This window comes from Perca fluviatilis, chromosome 8 (assembly GCF_010015445.1).
Source record: "Perca fluviatilis chromosome 8, GENO_Pfluv_1.0, whole genome shotgun sequence".
NCBI lineage: Eukaryota > Metazoa > Chordata > Actinopteri > Perciformes > Percidae > Perca > Perca fluviatilis.
This window is the reverse complement of record NC_053119.1, coordinates 13,892,766-13,906,607: the sequence shown is the minus strand read 5'-3', so window position 1 is coordinate 13,906,607 and position 13,842 is coordinate 13,892,766. Positions and strand designations below refer to the sequence as shown.

Sequence of the window (13,842 nt, the reverse complement as noted above, 5' to 3'; positions counted from 1 at the left end):
CTATTGAGTCTGGCCTTCCTGGCTTCTTTAGTTTTTCTTTCTCTTCTCTCAGCTTTTTGTCTTCTGCCCAGAGCGGATCCCATCTCACACGCAAACACGGACACGCTCCTCGTGACACACACACACTCCCGTAGGTCAGCTACACTCCCAATGCCAAAACATCATCCACATGGCCATATCCTGTCCCCCTCCTCCTCGTCTCCTGTCCTCTTGTTCTCTCTCCTTCTCTACCTCTCGTCTTGTCAAAGTACTACATGCACACTCACATGGTCACTCACTCACACAAACACTCACCCAAGCACAGGCGCACACACTGACTCCTGTGCATGCACAGACGGAGAGATGGTAAGGGACAATTTTGCAGGATGCTGGAGAGAACAGAGGGAGGGTGGAGAGAGAGAGCCAGAGAAGAGGGAGGGAAAATAGAGGGAGGAGAGAAAGCGTAAGATAGAGGGAGGGAAAACAGAAAAAAAATAATGGGGAAATAAAGGGAAAATGGGTGGGGTGTAGAAACCAAGAAGATAAGGATATCCAAAATGAGAGAAAATAAAGAAAATAATACAGTCCAAACCAAGTGTTAAATGACAGTGGGAGCTTTATGACTATTGACTAATGCTCATGTTTTTGTATCTTAGTCTTCCTAAAAATTATATACTTATATACATACTCAGATTCTAGTCAGAATATGAGTCTGATACTGCTCCATTGGGCTGTGATTATGGGGCATGTTTCAACCGAACCAGGAAAGAAAATGCCTCTGTACTCAATTGGATAGACCTACAACCAATCAGAGCAACGGGGTATGTGACGCCCCATCTTTTAGCGACCATCGGGGCCAGCTGATAAATTAAACTATTGCCGAATGACGGCAAAAACATCTTTCCGATCGACAAATGCCTTGATCACGGTTCTATGTTACTCTTTTAAAATTAATACGCTGTCGATATCTTCTATAACAGACGCGATGGTGGACTACACATCTCAATTCTCCAGCGGCAGCCATCTTTGTTGTAAACAAATTCAACCCAAGCGCTCTTTGGTGACGTGGTTGATTACGTTACTGTTGATCATCTGTCCATCATCGTATAAAGCCCGCCCTGACAATTTGATTGGTCCGAACAGATCTGGTTCGAGCATAGTTGCTCCACAACGGATCAAGTCCAGACCGAACTTCCCGACCTCCAATGTTGTGGGCGGGGCTAAGTTCGGCTGGCATCCAGGCTACCTAAAAATATGGTAACATTTAAATGCAAACTGTTAACACAATTGTTGGTATGAAATTGTTAGTACAAATAACCCCATTTACACAACTCCACACATGCACAGTATGTATGAGTCACACACAAAAACACAGACACATATGGTATCATATCATATCATCAAAACCAGCACAAATCATTTCAGCCAAGGCCCTCTCTACAACTGGGAAAATATTTTAGAAAAATCCCAAGTTCCATGTCTGTGTTTGCAGACATTTGTTTGTGAGCTTTGTGTTTGAGGGATTCCCTATTGGAAATATCCTCTAATCCTGTGCCATGCAGCTGTGTGTGTGCGTGTGTGCGTGCGTGCGTGCATATTGTGCATGTCTAATAGGTCATGCTGAAATCGCACATCAAATTTAATGACGGCTGGCTGCAGTTGCAATAACACTGATAGGAGGGTTTAGGCACTGTACAAATGCTTGGTCGGATCTGGCATCTCAGAACAATATCACACCTACAATGAGCAACATTCTCTGGGTAGTTTCATTGTAAATTAAAAATAATGCAGGAATTCTCATTCATAAATACAATAACCTGCAAACAGCAATACAAAGCCTCAGTGTAGGAGGAATAGAATTACCCTGCAATATGTTTTATGGGGGAGCCTTTTGTGAATAATGCTTTCCCACACACTATCAACAACATTGGCATGCTGTGTGAGGATTGGTTTAGCTTGTGAATCATACTGAATCATTTTTAACCAGTAAGAGTAAGTAAGTTCCTTTTAGATGTTGATATTGTGTGCAATTTATTAACTGGTTGATGACATTAGCACAATTGAAATGCCCTCACTTTAGCAGTGTGTTCAGTGGAGTCTGTGAGCACATTACCAAATAGTGCGTAAGTAAATGCTCTCCATTACTGTATATGCCTTTAGTTTCTTCCAACCCACCCCCTCCTTAGCCATCTCTACGGCTATGATGCCCAGGGTTTCATTCATATTTATAATAATTAATGTATTATTATTAGAGGTGTTGAAATTAATCAAATAATCGATGCATCGAATCGTGGACACGGACGATGCTGCATCGATAATCGGCCGGGCCATAATCGATTATTTCTGTTTACAATTTAATGTGGGCCTAGCAACCTTTCTGTTTACATATTCTGTTATGTTTTGCACATTCAGGAAGTGCCATGTGCTCAGTGCTGTAGTTTTATGTATCCAATTTATTTAGTATTAGAGCACTGCAGAATGTTTTGTTTTTGAAGCTTGAAAAGCTATGAATTAAATATCCTATATGGCTTTAATAGTAAAAATGTATTTGACGCATCGTGATGCATCGAGATATCAAATCGAATTGAATCGCTGACATGATAATCGTAATCGAATCGGGAGATCAGTGAAGATTCACACCTCTAATTATTATATCATTAAATAATTCATTATTACATATACATACACCAACTTTAAACTCCAGAACAATTACAGTAGTTTCTCACAAGGTCACATACATCTGAAGTAAACTGATCGAACCCACTGCACTAGGTGTTGGAAAATATACTGAGTTAAGAGGCGATATGGTAATTCAGTGTAGACAAAGTTTATGGGAAAAATGTAAGGGTAAAATCAAGTTTTAGATATTAAACAGTCATTGGTCAGTTTAAGTAAACTGCTGATAGTTCAGGAGGACTGATTAAAAAAAGGGATTAGAAACCACTGGAAGCCCTTTGTCACACTGCAAGAAAGCAGCCCATTATGCAGCCCTGTCTGTCACATGGCACACCTCCTACACCAAACACCCACACACATGCACTCTTTTTTCCCCCCTTAAAATATACTATGTAAATGTTCTATGCAGCCACCCTGCGTTGTTAACCAGGACAGTTCCGGGGTGAGGAGGTCTGGTTGGGTCGGGTGTAGTGGGGGAAAAGAAACAATGAGAAAATCCTATCAATTATGACCTCATTTCAAACTTTAGCCTGCGGCTAATGAGCTCCATACCAGCAAAGTAGGCTAATGCTTGACCTCTGCCTTACAGGCCAGTTTGCTGCAGGATGAATAGTGAACATCGTGACTGCCAAGGCTGCAAGAGTCACCCATAACAAGATTTCCCTCTTAACCCCTGGAAGTCATTATGGAACAAAAGTAAATGTGCCATTCAGAGAAAAGAGAGAGGGGGGCAAACGTCAATGTTCCATTAGGTTGTAACATCACTTGCTTAAAGTTCATCTTCGCCAATGCAAGCACAAGAGAATACTTTGTTTTTATTACCACTGCCTAGACAGAGACTAGTAAAAAGCCTTTAACATTCATGATTAAATAATTAGCATACTATTTTTGCTACAAATAATTAATATACCACTAAACTTTTCATACATCTGCATATATTAGGTATATATTAAGCATATGTAGTTAGATAGCAGTTGGCTCTGACTCCAACGGATTTGATCGAATAGTATCATAGGTCGAGCTGCATTCCTTCTACATAACTTTGACTGAGGAAGCAGTAGATACTCTAGCCTATTACAGCATCCAGGTTGTATAGCAACTGCAATTGGACCTTTCCAATTTATAATGTACATACTTCACACACAAACAATCACCAGTATTTTATAAATAAATGAATTGTGACAGATATTTGACTTGATATCTCCTATAATGACTGGCCTTTGTCATCATGGTGTCTCTGTGTTGAGAGACAAGCAGATTAGTAACAGAGGAAAACAAGAATGTACTATGGCTGCTTCTGGAGCCATCTGTAAAGCCAAATTACCACCTTTATTCTCTCCAATAACACAGCTGTCCTGGATTACTCATTGCTAAGAAAAATAAAAATAAAAACTCAAACAATACAGTGGCTTTCACTACCCATTCACACATTCAGGTTTGTACTCAGTGAGATAGTGTTAGTGGCTGGGGGATTCCCACTCTTTTCTCCATTTGAGAATTTAACCAGTTCCACTCCCTTCGGCCTGTGAGGCAGGCCAATAAAACAAATTCTCTCTTTATAGACGATTTATTGTGTGAAATTACCACCTAAATTGCAGCTGGTCAGAAACACATCTTGGTTGAGTAACACTCATATACTTTGTCATAGCGATGTAGCACAGTAGCAGACAGCAGTACCTCATACCAGACTGGTTAGACAAGAGACAATATTTGAGAGTATGACTCATCCCACTCATTCACTATTTCTCTTTCTTGTTCTCTCTGACACTCGCAATAGTACATGGTACACAGCAGAAAACACTCACTCCTATGAATACAGTAGATGTACAAAATAGCCCAACAATGGACTCAAAGTTCCCTCTCTTTCTACTGTAAGAAACCATTTTAAATGACTTTTCAAATGTTCCTCAAACAAATCCAGGACACAGCCATGGATCCCCCAAACAGACCACATTTTGGCCTCTTATTTCCAAACTAAATGTTCACAAGTCTCTCACAAGGAATTGGACCCTGACAGAAAAATGTCCTACTGCATGCCACGTCTGCAAAGACAATGCCTATGGCTACAACCTCTGTTCTTTTATATAGAGAATAGTATTTTGCAATATCCTGAAAGTGCTGTTGTCCCGTCTGCTCTTTAAGTTGAAAGCAACTGAGAAACATACAAAGACAGTAAAGACAGCTGGATTTATCACTGTGACACCTGTACTTTGTACAAGTAGCAGACACCAATGCAGCAATAATGTAAAATGTACAATTGCAGAGGCTCTTTTACTAATACTTTGAAAAAGAAAAGATAATTTGTTACTAGGAGGTACTAATCAATAGTGTTAAACCCCCAAATGTTTGGTAGGCACTTTAGTGTAGTTCCTCAAGCTATGACAGCGAGGATTTACAATATAATCACATTTTATCATGGAATATACTGTATATGGAGCTCACTACAAAGCTTAATCCGTAATAAGCCGTTAAACTGCTCTCAGCATTAGTCTATTTTCTACAAGAAAAGCAAATTTTAGAACATTAGCCACACATAAGGGGGATAGCGGCCTACTTTGTGGTCTTACTTAATGGTATTGTATTCATCAGATTATGTGATGCAGCATGTTTCAACAGTGTTTGACAAAATCTGCATATGCTGAAAAACTAAAATTGTATCAGTGAAGTTGAGCTGAAATTGGAAAATAGGCTTTTGACAATCACAAGACTGAAACGAACTGATGCATACTGTAAATGAATAAAACTGCAGTTCTATGATTTTAAAGCAACAGCAGCTCCCACTATTGTTCTCTTTCTCCACACACAAAAACAGACAATTGACACTGTTTATTCGCTCCAGTGTAAATCGTCTGCCCTCTGATGGGGTTTGATAAAAATGCATTTAATTCTCTCTGCTGTCTGTTCCACTTATTACACCCACATGGGTGCACACACACAAATGCACAAAGAAAAAAAAAACACACACACACACACACACACACACACACACACACACAAAATCATCTCTAACTCATCTGCATCTACTTACTGACATTTGATATTTCAGACCTGCCATTCCTCACCTGTCCACTAGTAGTCCCCACTGAGTTCCTGCTTCAGACGACCACCTGATCAGTCACCTGCTTGCACACCTGTTCCCAATTACTTTATTAGTCGTAGTATATACAGTGCCCAGCCAGTATTCACACTCTCACTCTGCCAGATTGTCTAGGTTGCTCAGTAGCCTTCCTGTGCCAGTCTTTGTCCTGTTCTGCAGCTTTGTATCTGTGTTTGTGACCAGCTGCCTGCCCTTGACCACTGTCTGCCAGCGTTTCCTCTTTGGTTCTGTTTGCCAGTTTGGACTGTCTTTTCGGTTTCTCTATATAAGCCTGCCTCCAACAAGTAAAGAATGATTTTACTGCCTCGCCTTCTGTATCTATTCATGGTCAGTAATAAACAAATGTCTGTTACACATATTCTCAAATGTCCAGTATGTTTTATTTCCACAATAAAACAGTGTGTTGGTGCTCAACAAGAGACAAATCAGTGTAGCTTAACCTGTCATGTTGTGTTTGGCTCTAGTTTGTATGTTTGAGTAGGACAGGATTGTATGTGTTAAACAAAGAACAAGGAAGAAAATTGCAGTGCTTCCACCTGCTGAGTATTTTGACAGAAGCAATTACACAGGACTGGTGAAAGATTGGTAAGGATTGGGGTGATACATATGAAGGGAAACAAGTGAAACCACGGTTTTACCTTAATCGCCACCAGTTCATGTTAACGTGCTATGACAGCACAAAACCAACATTGTCACACACAAACTGTCCTCGTGCAAAGCTCTTGGGGCTCTTCATGGCCTCAAGAGATTACTTCAATTACACATGAATGAACCAACAAACACACATGGTTGAGCTGTTATTAAGGTCCTCTTTTCAAGCATTTTATAAGGATTAGAGCATAAAACCTGACCAGAGCCTCCCTGAACTCGCTGAAACCACATGGCCTCCATGCTATCCAAGCTCTGACCAAAGGCCTTTGCACTGAATATATGTCATTCACTCAGTTTAGTAGATTGCACAAAGCATACGCTCTTCAGATGTCAGGCTGACTGAGTGCACAGCTGTTTGGTCTTACCTTGGTGTGGAGCTTAGACAGCTGTTTTTCATCCAGGTGACTTTGGGTGTAGACACGTCTTTTATAGCGGAACTGAAACACAGCAAGAACAAACATAAGAGGCTAAGCAGGTTTTACCCTTTCTTGTGTTACTGCTTAACAAAAACACTATGCACAAAATAAACAATAATAATGTTAATTATCAAAGTCACTCCAAATTAGTTTATCACACAGTATCAGCTCCTCAAACCAAATTATGTCTAATCTGTATCACATATTGGCTTGTCCTCTGAGAGAGAAAGAGAGCAAATTCTGACTCACTTAATAACCATGCAATAACATTAGGGGAAAATATATTTCCCTGTATACGGCTGTCATCTTTTTCCAGCGTTCCTACTTGTCATCTTTTCCACATATTACATCTTGCTTGAAAGCCCATCTACTGCTCCTAGAAGCTTAAGTGTAAAATATAAATTGCAAAACAATAAAAAAGGTGTCCAATTTCAAGTTAATGAATACGCAGGAGTGACATTGCATACAGGTTTGACAAATTAAAAAAGACAAGTGGATTCATTTTAAAAAGACAAAGCGTTTTGAAACTTAAACTTAGAGTTAAATTGTTTCTACAACTGGAAATATCAATTAAGCATGTCAAATAGTTAATCGAAGTAAAAACAACGTTGATCTCTGATGACCAGACATTGATTGGATTATACAAAACTACAGTATATGAAAAAGTTAAAGGTAATGAGAAGGTAGAAAAATATTGTGGCAGAAATGATGCAAAATAAAATTGTGACAATACATATCGCAGAGCTGAAAATCTCAACATCAGTGTTATCAGAACTGAGAATGGATTATTTCTAAGTTGGACCATATGTGTTCTTTCACTACAACAAACAAGCTGCATTTACTTTCCCAACATGTTAAAAGCCAGATCATTTATTAGGTCTGTTGCAAGCTGCTTGTTTAATAGACAGGTTTCACTGAACACTAACAGCCTGTAATAACTTTCACTGCCCAGTACTCGCAATGTTTCATTTCTGTGTGTGTGTGTGTGTGTGTGTGTGTGTGTGTGTGTGTGTGTGTGTGTGTGTGTGCATGTGTGGTTCTACACCGATGTGTGGTGTTCACCAGGGTAAATCCACGATGGAGCAGAGCGGTTTTGAGCTCCTAATCCAAACCTGTCAATCATCTCTACACACCACAGGCCTCAGGGAATTACTGCTGGTCAATCAATGACACACACAGTACCCCGACAGAGTAGTAGCAGACACTTGCGCACATACATACACACACACAAACACACAAACTGATCGGAGCACCACACTTATTCTGTTAAATTGTAAGCCTTTGCAAGTCCAACCATAGATTTCAAGTTAGAGGTGAAACAGATTGAACAAGGAAATTATTCATGTAAACAGTTTAATTTGAGTTTAGTTTGTTGAAAACATGGTAAAGTATTTTTAATTAAAGAGATATATTACAATTTACAAAGCCATCTGGGACTATCATAAGTAATAATATAGTTAAAAATAACTGCAGTATCTCCCAAAGCATCAGAGATTGCCATTAAACTGAGGCTCAAGGTAAAAAGTAAATCTGTATTATGCTCTTCATCTCTTCACACATCATCATAAAACTAGTGAAAACTAATACCGCCAGTCAGAAAACCACCTGGACTCTTTACACCAGCGTTTGTAAAGCAACACATCTTTATACGCCTGCATTTCTCTCAGATAAAAAAACATGATGGACAAGCACAACAATTATCTCCAAGAGATGACAGCCACTGCAGACAACACACTGTCATTGAGCATGGTATTATTGCTGCTAGATTTAACTGACACATGACAGAAAAAGCATACACTGCGTGCACAATGATGCACATACCCACACCAACATGCTGCATGAACCTGCATGTGTGTGTCTATGACACACAGACAACTTAAAAAAGACTACAGCAGATTCAATAACAAGCTCATAAGATGGTTGACAGACAACAGGCATAATGTGTTTAGTCTATATAAACAAAATGACCTGAGGCACCACTACATTGGTGGTCAATAATGAAATAGTTGTTGAATACTGGGAGGCCGCAAATACCCTCATGTTGTTGTTATATAGTAATTTGACATGATTTAAGCAAGTTCCCGCCGACATTATTTGTATATCTGTTAAGTCTCTGTCTCTTTTTCTAAGGCTGGATTACTAACTGGGCAAACCAGGTGAATGTTGCATAGTATTCATTCAATACTTCACCAATATCTTGCAAAGCTAATTATTAATACAATAAATCCGAAAGACGCGCAACAGTCAGTCAAGTATGATCTGGATACACTGCTAATCTATTCTGGGATAGAGAAAAAAATCACTCTGGCTTGTTTGTATTTCTTTAAACAAATCACAACCAACCTGGGTGGTGCTAAGCCCCGGATGCAGCGACGGTGCCCGTGCAAACTAGATAGCGGAAATAGCTGAAGGGGAGGGATATCTATGTCAGGCTTTATCCCTGCAATGTACATCCGTTAAGCCAGACTACAGTAGGTCCTGCCTTTCTCATTCCATCAAGGTAACTTTATCAATGACACACCTTTTTGAGTTTCGGAATAATGAAAATTGATTCATAATTGTAAAAGCTAAAAATAACAATTCTTATGTGAATTTATTTCCCCCCCACCCCTATAATCATTAATCGGAGGATGATAGGGTACATACAGAGAGTGCACCTATGGTGTGGTGGCATGTATCACCTCTTTTTCCACCTCTTGCTCTATCCTGCTAACTCTCCCTAAAGCCTCATACATACACATGATCCATACCTACCTCCAGGTAAGGTACAGGAGCGATGGATGGGAAAGGGTATTCCCTTAGCTGTCTCTCCTCATCCAGAAACTTGCCAGCCTTGCCGTTGTAGGCTGGCTGGAATAGGCCATAGTTGAGTACATCCTTCAGGCTCTGGTTGAGAGTACACAGGATCCGCTGCTTTGACAGCCAGATAGGAGCATCCACATTGAATTTCATACATTTCTGCAAAGACAAGAGGAAAAGAGGAGAGAAGGTTAAGCACATGCCATTTTCTTAAATATCACATATTGCATTTAAGTAAAACCAAGATACTGAAGAGTGATATTTTGCAAAGTCAAATGAATATAACATTTCCGTGCTGAAAAACGTGCTAGAATATTCAATCAGACCTCTTCTACTAAAGAGGAATGTATTGAACTTCCATTGTCACGCCCGGGTGGGCAGCTAGACCTTTTATTATAATAACTTATTTACATAGGTATGGTAGCATTTTACCATTATCCATTACTTTTCACAAAAGGTTATCCTGAAAGCCAGTGCTAAAGTAGTTACCATACTAAAGTAAACAAAACCGCAATATATGTTTTTTTTCAACACTCTTCTGACACCCTTTTTTCAGCAGCATAAATTACATGTGAGTGTGCATTACTAATGCTTTGAAAGTTAAGCTGGAAAATATGTAGTCTTGCTTTGCCAGAGCCTCCTCCAAAGTGCACTGAAGGAGGGTCTAGCTACCTCATATAGCATAGACTGTACATGAAGATGGATGGCTTGACAGCTCCCCAAAAGTGAAGCCAAAACCTCTTGATCACCCCCTGGTGACTGCATGGCTGCAGTATAAGCCCCCACCTTGGATAAAACATGGGCCAAACTAAAAAAGAACACAAAAAATTTCCATCATTTAAGGTAGTTCTTATCATGCTTATCGATGTTCAAGAGCCCATCTTTCTGATAAGTTTGGTGGGGTGAAACGTTATGATTGACAGCTGAGAATGACTCGTGATTGGTTGGGTGGGTGTATGGGTGGGACTTGGCAGGACCACTGCCCTATTTACTATCTACTTACTAAAAAAGGCAGCAGATGATCAACAGTTTCCTCCTTCATACAGGTAGTAGATAAGGATGGCGTTTATAGAGCCAGCATGTCATGTTATCATCTAAACATTCACTGATGAGGTTGAGAAGCATCTGATTCGGCTAGTTCTTTACCTGAGTAGGTCTGGTTGCAGTGTAAATTCTACAAAATTGGCTATATACTCTAGGCAACTGTTGCACTGTTAAGTTTTTAGAATAGAAAAAATGTGTTGTGGTATTAAGCAGCTCAATATTATAACTCTTTCAGCCCCACTTTTGGACATCAGTATCACTAGGCCTCTAATGATAATGTGTTTTTCAAATAGTTTGTTTTCTAGATTTGCCTGTGATGTTTTATATAACGACCTACTGTTTGCTTTCCAACACTACCGTTTTAGTTATCTCTTAGAGTGATGTTTACCTTGATAGTGGCAATTGTTCCCTATCTGAAAAGTGGGATCAATCCACCAAAACAGTGTTTTGTAGCGTAACTTATGTACTTTTAATGTCGACTTGAAAACCTGGGCAACACAAGCGATAGGAAGATGCTAACAAACTAACATCAAACATAGCTTTGAAAAGCTGCATCTTCACTTGAGAATCGTTGCCTTTTTAATTACACTAAGACGTTGGAGGGTTGGAGAGACTAAAGGATTAAGAAGGCCGTTTTGTCCAAACATGGTGAGTAAGATCTTACCATCTACACACACCCACACAGCAATGAATAAGCACAGCCACAAAAACAAATACACACATCTGTAACTTCAAAGAAGAATATTTAATCAATAATTTCTCACTACGTTTGCCACTACAAAATTGGCGACGCTTAAAATGTTAATCTCAGAAATAAAAGCAATGGTAATACCCATAAAACAAGCTCACTCATGGCAAACTGTCTTTGTATCTTATTACTGTAGCTCTGTGTAGGACTTAGAAATCAAACTCTATCAAAAACATTCAGAGCTAACAGTCATTTTCAAGAGTGACTAAGTAATTACAAAAATGAAAACTGATACATACAAAAAATAATTAAATGCCACTGTGGAGAGTAAGCTGTGACAGAGTTTTAATTATTTTTTTTTTATACTGGCTATTATGAACAAAACCTAATATCTCCATAATTTGTCAGTCTGGGCACTGTTATAACACTGAGCAGGAGAAAAAAAGGAAGAATGAAAGAATTCTACATGTGTCTGTGATGATGTAATACAAAAATATATTCCTATACATTATTTAAAAAAATAAAGACACTAATAAAATATTGACTGTTGACCAGCAGGCAAAAATACATTTCTAAGGCATATTTGCTGCAAAGGTTTTCCTTCTGGTTAAAAGCATACTAAATATAAATAAATAAATAAAAATACAAAAACATTGGGTAGAGTGTCAGGTCACAGGTTTTATTTGTATACTTTCAGAGAACAACCAGTCAGTCAAATCATGTTGTCGGTTTGGAGAGAAGACATGCACACTCTTAGTCCTCCATTGCTATCTCCATTGCTGAAATACTAAAAATGACACAGTCCTACTGGGTTAACATAGTGTATAAAGTTACAGGTCTTGGCCATTCAATGGTATAATTGAATAGAACTGAATGTGGGGGCAATTGTTTCTTGAGGGTAAAGTTAACATGCAGGAAAATATCATTTTAGAGCCAGTGATGTTATGTCAGTCAGAGAAATATTCCTGTGATTTATTTTTTCCAAATGTATTTTAATCATCTCTAGTGTATGCATAGGGTTCTCTAACTGTCATCTTTCAATGAAAATACATCATACAAGATGTACGTGTGATAGAATTTTCAACCACACATCTATAACTGCGAAAGTGGCCAAACTCTATAGGGTAACGTTTTATTTTTCTTATCAGCCACATGTTTAGTTGCTCTGTTGTGCAAAATAACCTTGATTTTAGTTCTCAAGGTGGCAGGAAAAGATGTACGTTTATGTGATTGTGGGTCTTTGAATCTGTGTGTGTTTTTGTGCAGTGCTGACACTGTTTAGGCAACAGTAGTAAAACTTTCATTTAAGGGCATAACCCTTATTGAAGTTTCATAAAAGAACTATGTTGGTTCTTAGTACTAAAACCAATGACTGTATTTACTGCATTAAGGACAAGCTCATCTATAATTTTAAAATCAAGAAGAATTGTTAGATTGCACAATTATAGTTGATTGATTCAACATTACTGACAGCACCCTGACTGTTTATTTGTTGCACAGATAGGGCAGAACAACTTAAACTTTTTATACATTCTTATGAGTATATGGCGTTTGATGATTTTAACAAACTCTAATCAGCCAGAGTAATTTAAAACACTGAGTGTGCAGGATCCTTAGGCAGGGACTCAATGCAGGAACACAACAACCACTGCCTTATCTTACACTATAATTATGTACAATGTAGTTCTGGAAGTGCAAGACAAATTATCGACTTTTTATTTCATTTTCAGTGCACACAAGTGCTTAATATGTGAATGTAACTCATTAAGTATTGTTTTTACACAGGTACTGTATGATGATCCTAAGCGACATATTTTTGCATTTAGAGTAGCATGTATGTTACAGTGATTAAGTAAAATGCTTGGCCTTTATTTGGCCTCCATATGTTAACAGGCATTCTGTAAATGGAAATGCTACAGCAGCAGTACATGAGCTATTGTACTGCTGCCTTCACAATTTGCACCTTGTGTTTGACTGGCATACCCAATGTGTTCATTATCCAATGAAAGAAAAACTAAGTTTGCAGTTTCTTAAGGTTTAATAGTGATTGTTATTGTGGACGGAGATGTTAATAAAGAGAAGATTGCCACAGGTAATTGACGTGTCTTTCTAGTAAAAGTTTAAATCTCTCTCTTTCTTGTCTCTGCTCTGCTTGTCTCTGTGTTCTCCATTTCATTATATTTTGCTGCTGTGCTCCACACACGCACGGGCCCTCACAATGGAATGAATGGACAGGTCTTTTACTGGTTTTACTGTGGTTTCTTGGTGCCATTGAAAACAAGTGTCTTCCCTCAAAGTGTCCTATAGGTCTAAATAAAGCCTATGAATGATTCTCTCTTTATCCTGAGTAGTGCCACTGAACCGCAATGCAGAGCCAGCCAGACTGGATATAACATTTAAAGCATGAGAGAGAAAGAAAGTGTGTGAGCGCATTAGAAAGAAGAAAAACAAATGGAGTGACTAAACCAGAGAGAGAGAGAGAGAAATAGAGA

At 38.8% G+C, this 13,842-nt stretch overlaps 1 protein-coding gene across 1 annotated transcript in view; it reads right to left on the bottom strand.

Moving 5' to 3' along the window:
• Positions 1 to 13,842, bottom strand: part of shank3a (SH3 and multiple ankyrin repeat domains 3a) — a 196,371-nt gene that overhangs the window by 111,526 nt on the left and 71,003 nt on the right. Inside the window, 2 exon segments of the mRNA XM_039807776.1 lie at positions 6,769 to 6,840; positions 9,574 to 9,777. Coding sequence (XP_039663710.1) covers positions 6,769 to 6,840; positions 9,574 to 9,777 — 276 coding nt within the window.